This window comes from Balaenoptera ricei, chromosome 20 (genome assembly GCF_028023285.1).
Source record: "Balaenoptera ricei isolate mBalRic1 chromosome 20, mBalRic1.hap2, whole genome shotgun sequence".
Lineage (NCBI taxonomy): Eukaryota > Metazoa > Chordata > Mammalia > Artiodactyla > Balaenopteridae > Balaenoptera > Balaenoptera ricei.
In genome coordinates, this window is record NC_082658.1 from 23,152,814 (window position 1) to 23,173,790 (window position 20,977).

The 20,977-nt window shown below is 52.7% G+C and overlaps 2 protein-coding genes, 1 non-coding gene and 1 pseudogene across 3 annotated transcripts in view; 1 reads left to right on the top strand and 3 right to left on the bottom strand.

Moving 5' to 3' along the window:
• Positions 1-16: 16 nt before the first annotated feature.
• Positions 17-4,880, bottom strand: LOC132355918 (uncharacterized; annotated as a pseudogene).
• On the top strand, positions 2,375-2,481 carry LOC132356307 (U6 spliceosomal RNA). Its single transcript, XR_009499824.1, has one exon. It is a non-coding gene; the product is annotated as a U6 spliceosomal RNA (small nuclear RNA).
• Positions 4,881-5,929: 1,049 nt separating the features above from the next.
• On the bottom strand, positions 5,930-19,150 carry SPATA32 (spermatogenesis associated 32). Its single transcript, XM_059908474.1, is given in 8 exon segments — positions 5,930-6,014; positions 6,637-7,628; positions 7,950-8,004; positions 8,830-8,884; positions 17,906-17,929; positions 17,932-18,215; positions 18,467-18,590; positions 19,042-19,150. Coding segments are annotated over 8 exon segments (1,728 nt in total).
• MAP3K14 (mitogen-activated protein kinase kinase kinase 14) overlaps positions 18,998-20,977 on the bottom strand; it is a 42,279-nt gene continuing 40,299 nt past the window's right edge. Inside the window, exon 16 of the mRNA XM_059907869.1 lies at positions 18,998-20,630. Within this exon, the coding sequence (XP_059763852.1) occupies positions 20,466-20,630 (165 nt within the window). The 3' untranslated portion in view covers positions 18,998-20,465. The remainder of the gene's footprint in view (positions 20,631-20,977) is intronic.

Sequence of the window (20,977 nt, forward strand, 5' to 3'; positions counted from 1 at the left end):
TCGCTCAGCAAACGCTTTACTTGTACAAGTTCTTCATAGCAGGTCTCTGCAAACAGACTGGAAAGGAGAAGGGCTGCTTCTGCACTAGAGTTGGTGGGGAGGGAGCCAGCTTCGAAGGGCGCGTATACCCTAGCGTCTGGCCCACGAACCCTGCGGAAGCGCGGAGGGGGCGTGCAGACGATCAAGCCTGCTGCTCGGGTTAGAGACGCAGGGTTAGCTCCACCTCAGTCCACCTTTCTGCCGGCCCCGCCCCATTTCCGTCAGTCCCCCCTCCTACCTGGGTCCCCGGCCTCGTTTTCTTACGCCCCGCCGTATCCTTAGTCGCGCCCTTGAGTGATTTATTGCATCTCCGCCAGTCAGGTCCCAATTTCTTGGAGTTCTTCTTCCACTCTTCGCCTGCCCCTCCCCTCCCCGTCTGTATGCCCCGCCCCCGGTCCGTCTGCCCCGCCCCTATGCTCTCGGTCCCGCCCCACCCCTCACATGGCCCGCCCCTTATCTGCATGACCCGGCCCCACCCGCTGGCCCTGCCTCTTTAGACTTTCACCTTGGCTGAGCCGCCCACGGTTGGGCCGGCGCTTGGGTTGGCTGGGCTGGTAGGACTTGGGAAGTCGGACGTCTGGGCGCGGGGTTCGGTTCCGCGTGTGGAATTCTGACTGCGTCCGCCCGTTCAGGTTAGGTATCTGGGAGTAGGCGCTGCGCGCACCTGGAGCGAGGAAGCCGGTAGGAGGAAAAGGAACGGCCAGTTCTGAGAGCGGGTCCTGAGAGAGAGTCCCCAGTCCCGCAGGTCCCCGCCCAGCCCGGGGCGCACCCGCTTTGTGCAGTCCGTGCAGCGAGCACGCCAACTCGGCACTGGAAAGGCCGCTAAGGTGCGCGGCCTGGCAGAAGATCGCGAGGCCCGCCTGAGAGCGCGAGGTGCGGCCGTGGCCGCCGGACCCGCCCTTCCAGTTCGAGTTCGGCCGCAGAGACCGCTGCTTCTTGTAGTAGTAGCTTGAAGGAGGAAAGTGGGTAGCCGCCTCAGACACCGCCTCCCCCAGTCCTCTCCATCTCACCGGTGGGGAAACCAAAGCAGGACAGAAAGCCACTTTGGTCTGGGGGGCAAGTTGGGGCCCAGGAAACTGACCCAGAATTCAGGGCTCCCGTCTCTGGGGCAGGGACATCTGGGGACTCCTGCAGGGGCAGAGTCTGCTCCCCCCATCTTGGGCCCTGAAGCTGGGTCCAGTTGTGCCCACCTCATCACCTCCTGTACCGACTTGAAGGGCACAAAGCCCAGACTCATCAACTTGAACAGCATCTCTAAGAACAGGGTTTGCAAGCCCTGGGGACCACAGACCCGGCTGTTCCTCACCTTGCCTAGGGGCAGAAAACATGGGGGCAGGTAAGGAAGAGCCTCCCCCTGGCGAGATCCACTCCTGCCCCACCAGCCTTGCCCCTCACCCAAGCACTGAGCGAGTCGGTGGCTGTCAGTGAGGACACCCAGGAAGTCTTTGAAGCTTACGGTTCCATCACCTGGGAAGAGAGAAAGGAGTGGGGACTGTAGGTGCCTACCCCCTGCCAAAGCCCTACTCTGCATATGCGTTAGGGGCTTGCCAGCAGTTCGAGGCATAGAGCATCCAGTCCTGCCTCTGGCCAAGCGTTGTCCCAGGTTGAGTGGGGGAGAAATAGCCCTTGCCCTTGGGAGCCCCAAGTCAGGATGATTATCACAGCAGGAATGTTTAGGGGCTCCGGGATAGGTGTGTTGTTCAGGGCAGGCTTCCTGGAAGAGGGGACTTTAGAATAGGACCAGGCCCAGGATTTTGTGGGCAAGGGAGGCGTTCTTCAGGGCTAGAGGTGGGAGAGGAGAGGAGGGCAGGGACAGGGTCACCCACCATCCAAGTCTGCCTGCCGCAGAACCTCACACATCTCCTGCGGGCTCAGCTGGACACCCACATGGCACTGGGCAGCTTTCTGCTGCGCATGTCCATGGTGCCTGTCGGGCTGGAGCTGAACAGTTTGAAGACATCCTGGAACGCTGAGGGTGGGGAGGGGAGCAGGTGTGCAAGGTGAACCACAGGCACAGGAACCCTGAGATTCACCCACTCTAGCTCAGATGGGACTGAGGACTTGGGTTCACCAACCCCCCGTGCATTATAACTTAATGGAGAACAGTGGCTGCTGTGTTTTGGCACTTGTTAAGTGTCCGTTCAATTCTCATGTCCAAAAACTGAACTCAGGGCCCAGGTTCGATCCCTGGTCAGGGAACTAGATCCTGCGTGCAGCAACTAAAGATCCCGCATGCTGCAGTGAAGATTCCCGCACGTGGCAACGAAGATCCCGCGTGCCGCGACTAAGACCCGGTGCAGCCAAATAAATAAATAAATATTTTAAAAACGACAACATGCTTGCTTCGGCAGCACATACACTAAAATTGGAATGATACAGAGAAGATTAGCATGGCCCCTGTGCAAGGATGACACGCAAATTCATGAAGCGTTCCATATATATTTTTTAAAATTTTATTCATTTATTTATTTATGGCTGTGTTGGATCTTCGTTTCTGTGCGAGGGCTTTCTCTAGTTGCGGCAAGCGGGGGCCACTCTTCATCGCGGTGCGCGGGCCTCTCACCGTCGCGGCCTCACTTGTTGTGGAGCACAGGCTCCAGACGCGCAGGCTCAGCAACTGCGGCTCACGGGCCTAGTCGCTCCGCGGCATGTGGGATCTTCCCAGACCAGGGCACGAACCCGTGTCCCCTGCATTGGCAGGCAGATTCCCAACCACTGTGCCACCAGGGAAGCCCCGTTCCATATTTTTTATGTGTACATATAGCTGATTAACTTTGTTGTACAGCAGAAATGAACACAACATTGTAAAGCAATTATACTCCAATAAAGATGTTAAAAAAATAGATAAAATATATGTAACATAAAAAAAATGTAATGACCATTCTCAGTTCACAGGCAGTACAAAAAGAGGCCAAATGCTGGACCTGGTCCAAGACTTGTAGCTTGCTAACCCCTATGTTACTGTATATCTGTTGCAATTCTAAGGATCTATAAATATTAAATCATTCTAGCGATCCTATGAAAAAAAAACCCAAACAACAACAAAAACAAACAACAAAATAACTCATGTCCAAGGCCACACCACCAGTAGGGGCAATGCTGGGCTTTGGACTCGGGCAGTCTGGCTCTGGAGCTACGATGCCCAGAGGCTCCAGGAGCCCTGCTGGCACCTGGCTTGTAGTAGGCACTGAAAATTATTGATGATGAATAGAATGATTCTGCTTCGAGGGGCCCCTACCAGTATCAGGGCATGATCTTTGCAGGGACATTGGGGCCCCCAAATGTGGAAATGATTCCTTCCATCCCTACTCCCACAGCTCCAAACCCCAGTGGGGCAGGGACCTCAGATTCTTTTTTTCCATCCTTTCTCCCAGTTTCCCTTCTTCCTTTCATCCTGTTCATCCATCCACCATCTGTCCATCCACCATCCAAATACCTTGCTATCCACCAATCCCATCCCTCCTTCCCCTTCACTCACACACACACACACACACACACACACACACACACACAGCAACAAGCCCTGGGATTGCAGAGATGAGCAAATTAGGCTGGCATGGAGAGGTTACAACACAATCACTGGCTTCTCACTGTGTCCCCAGCCTCTGGGCAGGCAACTCCATTGTATTCTGCTCAGAGCACCCCCTAGTTTTCCTCCCTGCTCCCAGCCCTGAGGCCCTCACCTGCCAGTTGCCCGGGTGTCAGGGGTAGCAGGTTCTTGTCTGCAAAGCCGCCTCGCGGGAAGGAAGCTGGAAAGGCTTTTGTACCTGCTGCAGAGAGATGCCAGGGCCAGGCAGGCCTTTCCCCAAACCCAGCACCCCAGGCCTGGCCTCAGTCCCTGCCCTCACTTCTCAGACCCAGCGCTTGGGCCTGTCTGTACTATACGGGTGGCTGCAAGGCCCTTGAACTCCCTCGCGCCCTGGGAGGGCTGCTCAGCCCGTGGCTGTGGCCGCTGCTGCTTCTGTCTGGGTCAGCAGGGTACGCGCTGCTGCGGCCTCCTCCCCTGCGTCCTCCCGGCCTGCTCCTCTCCTGGGTCTCGTGCGAGCAGTCTTTGAGGCTTCTGTGGAGGCCTTGGAGGCGGGAAGAAGACAGGACCGAGGGGCCCAGCCCACTTGAGTGCTCAGACTCCAGGGGACCTGAGACCAGACCTGTGGGTGCACAGCTTCCCCTCCCAGGACCTGCCCCGCCCCCGCCAGCCTGCACCCAAAGTCCTCTCCCTGGGGGATTCCTGGGGCAGTAGTTTGGAGGAGTGGCGGACCTTCCCCCTGCCCTCGTCACCTGGACGTTCTCTTTGCCGATGGTGATATCTTGGTCTTCCATCCTCTGCTGCCTGAAAGGCAGTCACAGGCTCGGAGGCTGGTCCAATGTCCCAGGTCCGCAGTCCCCAGGCTGGCTTTGGGGTGGACCCTAACAACTTTTGGCAGGGGTGCCCTTCTCCCTCACCACTGGCCTGCTCCTCTCTGCTGGGGAACCTGCAGTTTTCGTCTTTTGCATTTCTGCCTCCCTTAAGGCATGTACATTTGTGACTCCACTTGGAAGCTAACAGGATGGCTGAGACCCAGGGGAGAAGCAGGCCCCAGAGGCCCCAAGTCAAGGCGTGGGAGGGTGGGATCTAGCCAAGTTGGGGCTGTGGCCCACCTTACCCCAGGACCCCCGGGAGGGAAGACGCCCTTCCTCCAAATGATGCAAACCTACAAACCACATTAACAAAATACTCTGGGAAGAGGCATCCCAACATCCAGATGACCATTCTGGCCCAGCTCCTCCCCAGACACTCACCTCTGGGTCTCTTCTTCATCCTTCTTTCCAGCCTCCTGCCCCCTTCTCTGGCCCTGGCCCATTCTTAACTGCTCACCCCTTCCTAATCCCATTCTCCCAGGCCCTGGGCACCTGCCTCCTCAGCCCCGTCTCAAGGCAGGGCAGGATTCTGAGGATCTGCAAGGTGGAGCTTTCACTGCACGGGGAGCCTTGGCCCAGAGTAGGTCTCAAGGCTCACCAGGTCCCAAGCCTTGGTGCTGCCTCCCCTTCTCTTCCTCCTCAACTTCCCTCTTCCTGCCCATGTCCATCCCCACACTCCAAGTTCTCTTCCCTCCTTTGCTGCCATCTCCTCTTCCAGAAGCTTCTCCACATTGCCTGTCCTCCCCCGCCGTGGGGAGGCTTGTGCGTTTGTGTGCATGTGTCTGGGTCACAGGTACTGTGTTTGTGTGTGCCTGTGTGCACGGCATGTGTGGAACATACTTCCTCGGTCTGCATGTGGTTATGTCATGTGACTATCTGTATGTGTAACATGCTGGTCAGCTGCTGGGGTGTGTGTGTGTGTGTGTGTGTGTGTGTGTCTGGGTTGCATGCAGAAGTGCATCATTACACACGGGCTCTCCCCTACGCTGGAGGTACCTCGGACTCAAGGCGGTGGCCCCTGGAGGACCAATCCTTTAGCTTCATTCTTGCCCTCCTTCAAGCCCTGGACACCACCCCTTTCCCATGCCAGGCCTTCCCCATGGAGAGAAGCAGGAAGAACTCCTTCCAGAAGACTTCTCACCTGCCCAGCCCCACCCCCAGCAGGCTCTCGCCTCAGGCGATCCCAACATGCCCCCTTTTACATCTAAGAAACAGAAGCCCCAGAAAGGGCACCACTGAGGCCTGCCCTAGTCATGAGTCTGCTGCTGGCTGGGAGGTCCGGCTAGGTGCAGGGGAAGTGGGACCAGCCATGGGGAGTGAGCAGGCACAAAACAGGGCTGGCAGAGCCCTCAGGGGGCAGGGGCTGCTGGGGTAGCTACAGTGGGGGTGGCATCCCTAAAAAAATCGAGACCAGGATGCCGCAGCCAGAGGAGTTCACTGGTCCAGGAGCATTTGCACAAAAAGTCTGAGCCGGGGGCCAGCAATGGAGGCTTTACTGGTGTTGTCTAGTCTTCTCTGGGGAAGTGGGGGACGACAGCTTAAAATGGATTTTCAGCAATAATGGACTCCCTCCCGAACTGCAATGCAAAAGAGAGAGTGTCACTTGGGCTTTGGTGGGAAGGTCAAAAGAGAGGGGTGAGCCCAGAGGCCTCTCCGAGGAAGGCCCTGGGGCTAAGAGGGCCTCTTCCTGCCAAGCTGATGGGCGGCTGGTGTTCTGTTGTGTTCATTCAACACCAGGAAGCACGGGGTGCTGGGAAGCCCCGTTTCCTCATTCCTGGCTTGATGGAGGTGTCCTGGGCCCAGGGCTGGGGCCATCGGGTTCTCAGTAGGGAAGACACTAGCCTGAGCATTTCCAGTGAGGGTGAGGCTGTCTATACTCTGGGTGAGAAGTCTCCTGACGCTAGGACGACATTCTAGTTCCCTCTTTGAACCCAGGACCTTGCCCCTGCCCTGGAGCGCTTACCCTCCATGGTTCCCAGGCCTCCAGCCCTGGCCTTGGCACTGCGCCTCAGCCCACCGTAACCTTGTTTCCAGCAGCCTTTATGAGGTCACTGAGGTTGAGACATCACAGCCCACCCATCCCCCAGCCAGTCCCTCATTCCACTGTCCCCACCCCCACCTGGCTGTGTGAGGAATGGGGCCACCTGCACATCATAACACAGCCCCCTCCTGGGGGAGCTTTGGGCCAGCCTCACTTACTCTTTCCCAGCTCCTTGCGGCTGAGGGGACATGTTTGGGGGCTGGAGAAACTTCACTTCCCCTTCAATGGTGGCCCTCTTGAACCCTGGCTTGCTGAAGTCAAGGTAAGGGTGAGGGAAGTGCTTGTCTTCCTGCTTTGAAGCATCCTGCGGCTCCCTGGCTTCTAGTGGTTCCTCTGGTGGCTTCTCTAGCACATCCTTAGTGAGGTTTTCCTGCTCTGACTCTTCCACGGTGGGCTGGGCAGTGTGATCCACAGTGGGCTCTGTGGAAGGCGTCATGGCCATCTGGAGTGGGGCTTTGATCACATGCCCCAAATTGGGCAAGTCCATCCTGCTGGAGGAGGCCATGGCCAGGGAAGATGTGACGTTGATCAGCTCTGCCAGGCTGATGGTTTGTGGGGAGGGGGACGGCTGGGGGCTTGGCGGCTGCTGGGAGACTTTGTCTGGAAGAGCTGGCTGGGCACTGGGGGCCTGGCTCTGCTTCTTGGAGCACACAGTGTCCTTGGGGGCCGACGGCTGGTCTGGGTGGCAGGCGGTCTCTTTTGTGCTCTCCTTGATGGGCTGCATGCTGATAGCCTGTTGCAGGCTGTGTTCTGAGGCCTGGACGAACTTGTCTGCCCAGAAGAGGTGTTTGGAGGTCTGCACACAGAGGGAGCGGTGGTCGGTGGACACCGGGTCCTCCTCTGTGGTACTCAGGTAGCTGGAGTTTGACCTCATACTCCATCGGCTGATGTCCTGCTGCGTTAGCCCTTCCATGTAGGGGTGGAGTGACTCTGTCTTATGCCCCTGTGGCTCAGGGTCTTCACTGAAGGGTTCCAAGTTAACCACCTTCAGCTTGGGCTCTGTGTCCAGCTTGGCCTCGGGCTTGAGCATGAGAAGCGGGCGCATCTCTGGCTGCGGGAAAGGCTTGGGCTTCCGTTCCGGCTCCAGTTCTGGGTCTAGGCGCAGGACTTCTTTGTCTGGGGGCTCCAGCTCTAGCAATTCTTTCTCCAGCTGAAAGGTTTCAACAGAAAGCTGAGGAGGCGCCTGCCCCCCAAAGTCCTCCCCGTCACCCATTCCCTGCCCTGCCCCCCTCGTGCTTCTTCTCACTTCCTTTCCCACACTTGCCTCTTCCAAGTGACCTGCCTAGGGCAGGGAGGCGGTGTGGGCAGCTGGTGAGGGCGGGTGTGCGCGCTCGTGCCGACACTGGCCTGGTGCTAGGGTCCCAGAATTGTCCAGGGTAGGGGCTGGTCGGGCTTTAGAGAAGACGGGCCCTAAAGAGCCCTGCCCCTGGACTCCCACCTCCCCATAAGAGGTGATGCTGCCCATTATTACCTCCATGTCATCTTCCTCTTGTATTGGTTGGAACTGGTTTTGGTTTATGCCACCCCTAAGACAGAAGGAGACAGAGTGGGTGACAGGGCTCCACGGGGTGGCTTCAGGGGACGGTGTCTGGAGCCCTTAAGGCCCCCTGCCTTGTACACGAGCTGGCAAGATGCCCTCAGCTCACTCCCCTGTCTGTGCCCACTCCCACCAAGAATTCCAGACTCATTCTCAAACTTCAGTGAGTTCAGGAAGCGCCTAGAGAGCTGGCCAAGTTGCCCCCCGCCACCCGCAAAGAGGGATACAGTTGGTTGGAGGTGAGGCCCAGGAATCTTCATTTTAATCCAGCATTCCAGTGAGCCAGCGCCCTTGAAAGCGGCTCCCCACAGAGGGAAAAGCCCAGAGCAACGCCCTCTCCGGGACCTGCCCGCTCTCAGCTTGGCAGATCTGAAATGCAGGGGTGTATGTGGAGGGTGCCCTTGGTTCTTGTTGGTATTTTGCTGTCATCTTGGCCGTTGCCCTCAGCGCTCAGCCACTGTGACCCCTCTCCGTCTTTAGGCAACTGCCCACCCTTCCCTTGGACAGCTCTGTCCTCAGAGAAATGCAGCTCTAAGGGGTCAGGTCCCATCCATGTCTTGGGTGTGCCCCACCACCCCTCAGTCCTCCTCCAACGTCAGGGGCTGGGGGCAGAAGCAGAGGAGGATAGTACGCCCAGCCCCTGCTGCCTTTTGGCCTGGATACTGCCCTTGGGGAGATTTTGGAAACGGGCAAGATAGAGGGAGATCCTGGGTGAGTACACATGAAAACTTCACAGCCATGGCAGCCAGTGAGGGTTGGTGATCTTGGAGGGTTGGGGAGAGGTCCTACGATGATGGGGGGGACTAGTTCTCACTGTGTATCGACAATGTCCACCGACTCCTTGTCACAGCAGGGAAATCCATTGGCACCTGGCAGGGAGAAGGAGGTGAGGGCGGGGACAGTCCCTGAGGGGTTCTGGAGCCCGGGCTGGTGGCTCTGCTCCAGCCACCCCCTCCCTCCCTGTCCCTCACCTAAGCCCATGTGCCATCCCCTCGCCCATCCTGCCCCTCATCTCCTCTCCCTCCCTTGCCAGGGTCACCAGCCCTATCCTCCACGTCTGCTCCCTCCACCTTCCGTGATCCATCACTGTCCTCCATTAGGGCGAATACTAACAGTGGTCACTTCCGTTCATTGAGGGCTTCTAGCCCAGGTATTGTGTGGCGCACTTTATATGCTTTAGCTCATTGATTCAACACAAAAAATGAGAAGACGTTCATTTGCCCAAAGTCCCTCAGCTGATCATTCAGGAAGTCAGGACCTGAATGCAGATTTCACTCAAGAAACTCTTTACTCCCCTGTCCCACATGCCGTCCTACCCTGGAGCCTACAACTGTGTGGGGTTCCCCATCACACCCCAGATGAACTTCACCTTTCTCCATTCCTGCCCCCTCTGCCCCCTTTCTCCACTCTCTCTGGCCAGGCTTCAGATTTGCCACTCACTCTAACCCTGGCCTCTCCTGCCCTGAAATCTGTCCTCTCTTCCCCTGGCTTCTCACACCATCACACCCTTGGGTCATTTATCTCCAACTCTGGGCCAGAGTTCTCACCCCAGGTGCTTGGTTTGAGGTGATGCTGACACCCATCTGGTTATTTATGAGCTCCAATCATCCTCTGCAGGAGAGACTGACTCCCTTGGGGAGGGAGCCCCAGTCCCCTTCCTGGAAGCTTGTATCTTTTATTGCAGAAGCTTCTTTTTCATCTTTTGGGGATAGGGGCCACCAGGCTGTCCTGTTCTCTGCTCCCCAGCGTACTGGATAGAAGTTGATGGTGGGGTCATCATGGCAATGGGCAAGCTGGGTCCCTACGAGCCTGGAGTGTGGCAGGAAGTGACAGCCTTGGCTCTGGCTGAGAAGAATTGCTCCCAGGGTTAGACCAGAAGGATTAGAGTGTGCTGGAGAGTGTCCTTGCATGGCTGGTGCTGTTCCTGGGATTTGGCTTCCTCCATGTTCAGCCTGGGCCTGGGATCCAGAGTGCTGGGCTAAGAGTACACCAGGGACAGGCTCACAGTGGTGGGCTCAGTGGTCTCTTCAGAACCCATCACCTCCTTGGCCACCATGCTTCCTTCGACCATCCCTTGGCTTTCTCCCCACGTCTCTCTTCCTCTGCAATTCTATCTGCCCCAAGTGCTGCTATTCCTCAGGCTTCTGACCTCAGAGCCTTCTTTTGCTTGCTTTACAAAGTTTCCCTGGGAAATTTAATCAACACCTGCAGCCTTAACCCTTCCATAAACAGCAACTGAATATGGATAGAAGGGGAGAAATTATTATGGTGTAAACCTCATTGCAGCACTGGGGGATGGAAGCAAAAGTCTGAGGTTGATTCAACTTGGGGCCTCTGTACCCAACTTGGGGCCTCTGTACCCAACTTGGGGATGTTCTATTAGGGATTCAAGTGACATTCTGTAGTGCATGAAATCATTTCAATTTCCAATTGTGGGTTGCTATTATATAGAAATGTATTGATCTTGTATCCTGTAACCATCCTAAAATCTTATTAGTTCTAGTAACTTTTTTTAGATTCCATAGGGTTTTCTTTTTTTTTTTTTTTAATTTTTATTTATTTTATTTATTTATTTTTGGCTGTGTTGTGTCCTCGTTGCTGCGCCCGGCATTTCTCTAGTTGTGGTGAGCGGGGGCTACTCTTCATTGCGGTGTGCGGGCTTCTCTTGTTGCGGAGCACGGGCTCTAGGCGTGGGGCTTCAGTAGTTGTGACATGCGGGCTCAGTAGCTGTGGCTCGTGGGCTCTAGAGCACAGGCTCAGTAGTTGTGGCGCACGGGCTTAGTTGCTCTGTGGCATGTGGGATCTTCCTGGACCAGGGCTCAAACCCGTGTCCCCTGCATTGGCGGGCGGATTCTTAACCACTGTACCACCAGGGAAGCCCTCCATAGGGTTTTCTATGTAAACAATAATGTTCGTGACTCAACACAGTCTTACTTCTTCGTTCCCACCTTGGATGTCTCTAATTTTCTTTTCTTGCCTTATTGCACTGAGAATAATCTCCAGTAAAATGTTGAAGAGAATTGAGAGTGGACATCCTTGCTTTGCTCCTGAGCTTAGGGGGAAAACATTCAGTATTTCACCATGAGGTATAATGTTATAATTTTTCTCATAGATGCCCTTTGTCAGGTTGAGGAAGTTCCCTTCTATTCCTAGTTTACTTAATTTTTAAATAGGAAGGGATGTTGGATTTTATCTGATGCTTTTTCTGAATTTATTGAGATTATCATATGGTTTTTCTTTTATATTCTGTTAATATATTATGTAAGTTATATATAGCATATATTATGTTAACATATGTTACATATTATTCTGTTAATAATTCTTTTATAATTTGTTTATGGTGAAATAAATTGATTTTTTAAAAAAATTTATTTTTTTATTTATTTATGGCTGCGTTGGGTCTTCATTGCTGCACGCGGGCTTTCTCTAGTTGTGGTGAGTGGGGGCTACTCTTTGTTGTGGTGCGTGGGCTTCTCATTGCAGTGGCTTCTCTTGTTGCGGAGCACAGGCTCTAGGCTTGTGGGCTTCAGTAGTTGTGGCACATGGGCTCAGTAGTTGTGGCGCATGGGCTTAGTTGTTCCGTGGCATGTGGGGTCTTCCCGGACCAGGGCTTGAACCCATGTCCCCTGCATTGGCAGGCGGATTCTTAACCACTGCACCACCAGGGAAGCCCTAAATTGATTTTTTTAGATGTTAACTCAATCTTGCATTCCTGGGATAAATCTCATTTGATCATGATGTACTATCTTTTTATACATCGCTGAATTTGATTTGCTAACTTTCAAAAAGGATTTTCACATACATGTTCACGAGGTATATTGGTGTGTAATTTTCTTTTCTTATTATGTCTTTGTTAGGTTTTGATATGCTGGCCTCATAGAATGAGTTGAGAAGTAACCCCTCTTCAATTTTCTGAAACAGTTTGTGTAAAATTGATATTATTTCTTCTTATGTTTGGTAGAAATCACAAATGAAGCTTGTGGACCTGGGCCTGGACTTTCCTTGTGTGAAGATTTTTAATTACAAATTCAACTTTCAAAAATAGATACAGGGCTATTTAGCCTATCTATTTCTTCTTTTTTACTGTGGTAAAATATATATAACATAAATTGCCCTTTTAAAACTATTTTTAAGTATACAGTTCAGTGGCATTAAGTACATTCACATTGTTGTGCAACCAACACTATCCATCCCCAGAATATCTATTTTTCTTGAGTCAGCTTTTGGAGTGTGTAATTTTTTTTAAAGGAATTTATCCATTTCACCTAAGTTGTCAAATTTATTGGCACAATTTGTTCCTAATATTCCCTTGTTATCTTTTTCATATCTACAGAATCTGTAGTGATGTCACCTCTTTCATTCCTCATGCTAGTAATTTTTGTCTTTCTTTTTTTCTTGTTCATTTTGGCTGGAGATTTATCAATTTTGTTGGTCTTCTTGAACCAGCCAGAGATATGTCTGATTCCTGTCTGGTCACCCTAAAGTGACATCTGCCAGGCAATACGCTCCTGAAGTCATAGGTTCCCAAACAGCTTTTTATGATTTCACTATTACACATGAACAACCAAGCATCACCAGGCATTTGAGAAAACTGCTAACATAGGAGTGACAGACCAAGAGAAAAAAGCACTCCAGAGTACCAGAGGTAATTTGAGAAACTTGAGGAAACTTAAAAACTCTAATCATCTTCAGAGATTCAGAAATGAAGATATTCAACAATATATTGCATCCAGAAAACAAGAACAGGATACTATTTTAAAAGAATTAAGAAAAGAAAGAGCTTTTTGGCAAATAGAATTGGAAAATAAAATACAGAGAATATTTCTAGAAAGTAGAACCAAAATATCAAGACAATGTGAGAGAAAAGGATCAAAAGGAAATCTAGGGCTTCCCTGGTGGCACAGTGGTTAGGAATCTGCCTGCCAATGCAGGGGACATGGGCTTGAGCCCTGGTCCGGGAAGATCCCACATGCCGCAGAGCAACTAAGCCTGTGTGCCACAACTACTGAGCCTGCGCTCTAGAGCCCGCGAGCCACAACTACTGAAGCCCACGTGCCTAGAGCCTGTTCTCCACAACAAGAGAAGCCACTGCAATGAGAAGCCCGCACACCGCAACGAAGAGCAGCCCCCCACTCATCGCACCTAGAGAAAGCCCACGCGCAGCAATGAAGACCCAATGCAGCCAAAAATAAATAAATAAAATAAAGTTAAAAGGAAATCTAATTCTGGGTTATAGAAAGGGGATTCAGAAAGAATGGAGAACATGGAGAAGAAAAGAGAAATCAATATTTCCCTGAGCTGAAGGATGTCATTGGCTTAAAAGGGTTCACTGAATGCCCAGCACTACAGATGTCAAAAGATCTTTGCTGTAAAAGTTCATTGCACCAAGAACAAAGGATTCCTAATTGTTTCTAAGTGGAAAAACAAGTCACCTACAAGGGGAGGAGAATCATATTGGCAGCAGAGTTAGCAACAAAGGTTGTCTTTAAAATTTCTGAGGAAAATGGTTTTTAACCTAGAATTTTATATCCAGCCCAACTATCATTTCAGTCATGGAAAACTCAGAAAATATACCTCCTCTTTTTTTTTTGGGGGGGAAGTTATTTGAGGCTGTGCTAAAGCAAAATAAAGGTGTAAAACAAGAGAGTCAGAAATGAAATAGTGTGTCCATCCCCGGAAAGAAGCTAAGTCCCAGATGTTAACTGTATAGAGGCCTACAACCAGTACACATTGGTGCAGGAGAATAGAGGATCCTGGGCAGTAGGTCTCTGAAATAAAGAAGACCTGACAAGGTAGTTGGCTAGATGTAGAGGTTGAAGAAAACAAAGACTATAATAAAAGCAAAGAGTACAAGGAAAAGGCCACTAAAAACTCCAGGAAAAACAAAAAGCTGCATGAGAAAGAAAAGGTAGTTGTGTTACCTTTTCTGGTCCTGCAGTGAACAGTTGTTATGTAGTCACAATAAGGTAAATCCTGTTTATTAACTTTCAACTTTTAGAATCAATATATAAACAAAATCTGGAAAACATAATTATGGTTATGGGACAATATGAATGTTACCAACCTTGATATTAAAAAAAAAATACAGGTTAGAGGCTTTGGGAGGTGTAAGGCAGGGAGGAAAGCTGAAGGGAAAGGTAGGGTCACTAAAAACTTCATCTTACTATGTGTGGTGTCAAAAGATATTCTCTAAAGTTGATAAAAAAAATAAAGATATAAGTATATTAAATTTACAAAGGTTATCAGCATATCTAAAAACAATTGAAGTTGGGAGGATGGGGGAGGGTGGTGCCATTAGAGCAAGAAAGTGGTAATGTCTAGAGCTGATAAACCAAGAAAAAGCCTGTGAGCTTGTAGAGAGATAAGAAGGGAACTAGGCAGAAAAACTGTTCACATGAAACAAGAGTGGTTGCTCTGAGGAGTGAGGCTGGGGGTGTGTGGTATAGGGGATTCTTGTTTCTCATCACTGAATAAGCTCTTCAGTACTATTTAACCACATGCATATATTTCTCTGATAAAGTTAAAAGAAAATGTTGAGCCCCAGCTACTGGCCAGGCACTGTGCTAGGGGAGGAGGAGATAGTGATGAACATACACAGTCTCTGCCCCCTTGGAGCTTTCAAGCCTGTGGCTGTGACCGCAGGAGACCCTCCAATCTCTATTTCTTACTCTCACTTCTCCTGAGTTCTAGACTCAAACTGCAATCACTGATTACACATTTCTCCCTCAGGGGGCCTCAACTTCACCTTGTCCAAAACACTACGGATTCCTTGTCAAAGCCTGGAATTCCCCTGTTTCCTATTGTGACGTTGCTCAGGATTCACCTCTTCCTGAAGACCTTCCAGACTCTACCTCGAGGTGCTGAGCTAGGGACTCCTCGTCCAATTGCCCCCACCCCACCCCTGTGGACTTCTATCTAAGCACACAGCTTCTTGCTGACCCTCAATTAGAGGTGGGTCGGGTGCGTGGGTTGCTCACTTTGAATCTCTGATCCTCCACACAGAGAGTCAGACATAACGTGGATGCTCAACAAAAGTCTGTGCAAAAAAATGGTTTCCTTATCCCTCTCACCCTGCCAAACCCTGTGGTTTATCCCCCATTTCTGACCTCAACCTCACACCCTGGTGTCCAGACTCTAGCCTGGCCAACACGGTTCTGCATGTCTGACCTGTCTTCCTTTCCAATCTCTCATCTCTCGATAATCTTCTCTGCCTGATTCATCCTTCATCCTATCACCCCAATTAGAGACCTGGGTCATTTGTGACCTTCTCACTTCCCCAGCTTCTGACCTTCCCACCACCGCTGTTGCTGACCTTCTCTTCCGACACCAAAGTCAACACAAACCCAGGACTCACTACCCCTCAAAACTCAGTTCTGAGTGCTTTGCACACATTTAATCCTCAGAGCCACTCTATGCACAGGTGGCCACGACTCTCCTCTTACAGATGAGGAAGCTTGCACAAGTCACACAGCTCTTAAGAGCAGTACCATGACTTGAACACAAATCGAACTGGCTCCAAACCCTGTGGTGCTAACCATTGTGCTGTCTGAAATTTCTTTAGGCCTCTAGATGGACCACTGAACCATGTCCCCCCACCCCCATCCCCACTCCAACCTGGGCATCTCAATGACTGCAGAGTGAGCCTGCTGCATCACCCCTGCCTCTGCTCATGTCCAGACTCTAGGGTGGCCTCAAAGATCCTGCATGGTCTGACCTCTGCCTTCTTTTTTCATCTCCTGGTATCCAGTTCCTTGCCTTGCCCCAAGCCCAAGACACCCTGGAGCATGGTAGGGTCTTTTGTGCCCCAGTGCCTTTGCACATGCTATTTCTGATATGCAGAAAGTCTCTCTCCTGACAAAATCCTACTCATGCCTGACAGCTCAAATCTCCATTGTCGTCATCTCAGTGATAAACCTAGCTGTCCAACCTACATTTTAATTTTTAGTTAACTCATCAGACTCGGCCTAGCACAAGACTAAGCCCTTACAAATAATAAATGCTAGCGAGGGTGTGGAGAAAAAGAAACCCTCCTATACTGTTGGTGGGAATGTAAATTGGTACAACCACTATGGAGAACAGTATGGAGGTTCCTTAAAAAACTAAAAATAGAGTTACCATATGATCCTGCAATCCCACTCCTGGGCATATATCTGGAGAAAACTCTAATTCAAAAAGATACATGCACCCCAATGTTCATTGCAGCACTATTTACAATAGCCAAGGCATTGAAGCAACCTAAATATCCATGGACAGATGAATGGATAAAGAAGAAGTGGTATATATATACATAATGGAATATTACTCAGCCATTAAAAAGGCTGAAATAATGCCATTTGCAGCAACATGGATGGACCTAGAGATTATCATACTAAGTGAAGTGAGAGAGACAAAGAAAGACAAATATCATATGATATCACTTATATGTAGAATCTAAAAAAAAGAAAAGATACAAACGAACTTATTTACAAAATAGAAAGAGACTCACAGGCACGGAAAACAAACTTATGGTTACCAAAGGGAAAGCGGGGGCAGGGGGGTAGGGATAACATATACACACTACTATATATTAAAATAGATAACCAACAAGGACTCACTGTATAGCACAGGGAAGTATACTCAACATTTTGTAATAGCCTATAAGGGAAAAGGATCTGAAAAATATATATATATAACAACTACTGTGCTGTACACCTGAAACTAATATGACATTGTAAATCAACTATACAATTAAAAAATAAAATAGGACTTCCCTGGTGGTGCAGTGGTTGAGAATCTGCCTGCCAGTGCAGGGGACACGGGTTTGAGCCCTGGTCTGGGAAGATACCACATGCCGTGGAGCAACTGAGCCCGGGAGCCACAACTACTGAGCATGCGTGTCACAACTACTGAAGCCCATGCATCTAGAGCCCACGCTCCAGAACAAAGAGAAGCCACTGCAATGAGAAGCCCGCGCGCCCCAAAGAAGAGTAGCTCCTGCTCACTGAAAGCCCACGCACAGCAATGAAGATCCAACGTAGCCATAAATAAATAAATAAATAAATGTATAAGTAAATTTATAAAATAAAATACTGTTCTCTGCTGAGAGAAAAAAAAAAAGAAAAAAGAAAAAGAAAAAAAAGAGTAAGTCCTGAAGGGGGTGCAATAAATGTTGCAGGAGTGATTTAAGTTGTCTGCATCAATTTGTTTGCCTTAGGCATTTGGGACGGGGTGGGGGCGGGGGGGGGGGAAGCTGCTCTCTGGTAGTTGGTTCTTGGCACGTTTTGAAGGCTGGCCCATGTCCTCCTGGGAGACAAGGTCCTGAGAAGAAAGCCTCCATTTCGGGGGTGGGAGGGATCTGAGCCCCCATTATTAGAAACCTGGGAGATCCAGGGCCCTGAGGGGCAAACATCTTTGCTCGTTGGTACACAGAAGAGTGCAAAGCACAACGGATGCGCTCAGTAAACATCTGTTGAAGCAGATTGCTTTTCCCTGCAAAAGCTCCAAGCATCAACCAGGAACAACTTGATTTGATTTGGGGGTGGTTCTCGGCAGTTTGGGATAATTCATGTGTCGTTTCTGGGCACAGGGCCACTGCTCTTTCTGGGTACCCTGAAGCCCTCCAAGAACCCGCCGGGTCTGCGGCCTCCACCCCTCGGTGTGCACGTGTGTACACACACGCTTGTGCACCGCGCAGGGCCAACGCTGGGTGGGTGTGGTGGTCAGGGTAGCACCGCCCCTCATCCTCGCGGGGATCACGAGGGTTTTGGCTGGGGTCGACCTTCCTTTCAGGCGCCCGGCAGGGGCCCTGGCCGATCCCCGCCCCCGGCGCCCCGCCCCTCACTTTCACTTTTCCCGCCCCGGCCCTCCCTCCGCGCCCGGCCCCGCCTCGCCGCGCGCCCGCCCGCTCCCACCTGTCACCCCCATGCTGACCGAGGCTCCGTCGGGAAGGCGGGGAGCGGGCTGGTGGCTGCTGCCCCTCCGCCTCCAGTGCGCTCTTTGGTGGCGGGCTGTGGAGGGCGGTGGAGATGCCGGGGGCGCCGGCGTCTGTGATGTCGCCGCCTCTGTGACATCCCTGCCACGAACCCCGCGGGCAGGGAACAGCGCTCACGATCCCGGCGCGTGGGTGGGCTTGGCGGTTGGGGGGCATCTTCTGGATTGGGCTGCCCCACCTCGCCCCGCAGCCGGAGCCCCTCTCCCGGAGACACGGGGCGGCTCTGCTCTCTGCAGCAGGCCCAGAGCAGTGGAGGGCGGCGACCTGTAAGCCTGGGGTCTGCTAGGCTGAACTTCGCACCTGCCCTGGGCACACTGGCACAAGGCCGCTGCCCCTTCCGTGCGCCCAGGACCCTCCAAGAACCTGCTGAACCTGCCACCTTTACCCCAAGCTGTGCACATGTGTCCAGTGCACACACACTGGGGCACAGCTTTGGGGTGTAGAGCCAGATTAGATAAGGCACCCTGTGTGCTGGTGGCACCCATCCTCAGACAGGTCCTCTCCCACCACCAGGGAACCGACTTTGGGAAAGTCATCTCTGATCACCTGCAGACACTTGGGTGGCTGGAAGGGCTGGGAGCGCAGGCTCACTCCCAGTTCAGTTCCTGGGAAGCCAGACCTCAGGGACAGAAGAGTGGGGGGGAGGGGGGGCATGTCTTTGTTCTGGGCATGTGGTCTGCCCCCACCTATCCCTGCTGGGTCAGTGCTGAGGCCTCGACATCCTCCTCCTCCTCCCCTCAGCCTGGCAGCGTTCTGCCAGGGACTTCCCTGCTGTCACCAGGTGGGGGATCTTGCCTAACTGGTCTGAATGGATAGCTCAGAGGCGGAACTGGAAGCACCAACTGGGAGGAGTGGTGGGAAAAGCAGCCCCATTCAAGGGCTGAAAACAGTCCTTGCCTACGGGGCAAGACTTGACAAGATCCCACCAAGAAGGCACAAGGAGGCTGCTGTTAGGATGTGAGGTTCAGCACACAGGCAGGCGTGAGTGGAGACAACTGTGGCCTAAACACACTTATCATTACTGCAAACTTTATTGCTCAGGAGGAGTTCTCTAACGTCTCAACTCTGCAGGACCAAGGCTGCAGTTCTTCACGTACGGGGGGCTGGGGGTCTCTCCCTGGGGAGCAGCATGGCTCAATGTGGAGAGCTGGGCAGAGGCCACCATGGCAAAATGTGGGGATGAGCTTCTCCCCAGATGGAATCTCAGGGGACATCCCCTCACCCCGCAACAATTCACAGTTGATTAATGCTACATGAGTGCTGATCAGCTCCCCCGGAAAGAAGAGGCTGGGCTGGGGTGATGGTAGGGGGTGCTCACCTTAAAGAAACCCGAAGGAGGTTTGAGGGGTCACATGCATGGAGAAGGGTCAAGAGCTGAGTCCCTTCACCCCATCTCCTGGCCTGCTTGTGCTCATGCAGGACCGCTGGCCTGCCCTCCTGGAGGGCAGCCATGAAAGTGCTTGAGGTCATCAGAGTGCAAAGTGCAGCTGGCAGTGCCCCCGAGACCAGGGGCAGCAGGATCAGTGAGTGTCTCGGGAAGCTCATGTGAGGATGTTGAGAGCCGTGGCCTGGGTAACAGTAGCGCCTGCGTCTGCTGCCTTCTCTGGAGTCTATCGTGCTCTGTCCTCAGACCGTTCCCGTCAGGTAGGTCTCATGTCACCCTTCACTACTACAGATGAGGGAGCCGAGTGCCAGCTGGGCAGGGGCGGTGCTGGGCCTGCGGCTGGGGCTCAGGGCCTGCTGCTCTGGGGAAGACTGGTGGCCAGCAGCAAAGGGGCATGTGCTTAGGGACTGAGAACCATGTCACTTGAACGCCTTCTCTGGTCCTTGGCTGAAGCTGAGCTCAGCTCAGGGCCTGGGTTGCGGCTCCCTGAGAAGTGTGGTGTTTTCTCCCAGGGAGACCCCCAGTGTCAGGCATTCCTCCCTCCCTGACCTGGTCTGAAAAGCACCTAGAGATAGAAGGGGGGCTGATGGCCAGGCAAGGCCGGCCAAGGGGGCCAGAGGGCCCCCTCCATTAACCCAAGGGTAGGCACACCTGCTGCCCCCGTCCTGTACTGGGCCTGGGGGTAGGTCATTAGATGCTCATACCCTCCTGGAAGCCGAGGGAGGGGCTCGCCCACCTCTCTGGGACCTGGGCCGGAAGCCACTCTCCCCTGACTGCCAGCAAGTGGTCACTGATCCGAATGGGTCAGGCCAGCTTGTCAGGACCAAGGCAGAGAAGACCCTCTTTGTTCCCCATGGGAAGAGGCCTCCTGCCTTCCTCCTCCTCCTCATGTGGGCTCAGGCAGGGCACAGGTGGGAGATCCTGGGAGGTGTTCTGCTAGCCCCACCTTACTGCTGCCAGCCCCTGGTCCCACCGCTGAGCCACGGGCTGGCAGACCCCTGGGAGCAGGCAGGCTGAGCCTGTGTCTCAGGGGCAGCATTGAGCACCAAGAAGGAAGGTCGCTTCTGGCCGAGTGGAGCCAGTGGTGGAAGGCTGGTTAGGGCCTGTTCTCCAGCTGGCCGTGCTTGACCCTCCAGCTCCAGGCGAAGCTGCCATCAGGGGCCAGGGTGCACTGCAGGTCGATGCCCGAGTCTGGCACCTCCATGTCGTAGCGCACGGGCTGCCCGTCCTTGGTCACCAAGCTGAAGGCTGAGGCTGGGATCTAGGGGCAGAGCAAACCAATGGGCTTGAGAATGGCAAGGGGCACGGAAGGTTCCTAGAAGTGCGGTGCTGATGGTCTCCTGCCGTGCTGGCAGACACCTCCCTCCAGCCGAGTAGGCAGCCCTGAGGTATCATCTGCCTTTCATTCTGGAACACTTGGAGAATCTCACCTGGCCCAAGTGTGGATCCTGAGGACCCTTCAATCACCACGGCCAGTCTTGCCCTGGGACCCCGGGGGACATCTGGGGCCAACTATTCCCTCTGGGGCCATTTCTACTTATTCAAAAGCCTCCTTCCTGGATGACTGGGCTAGGTGCACTGGGTTGTGGGGCTCTGCCCCTAAGTGTG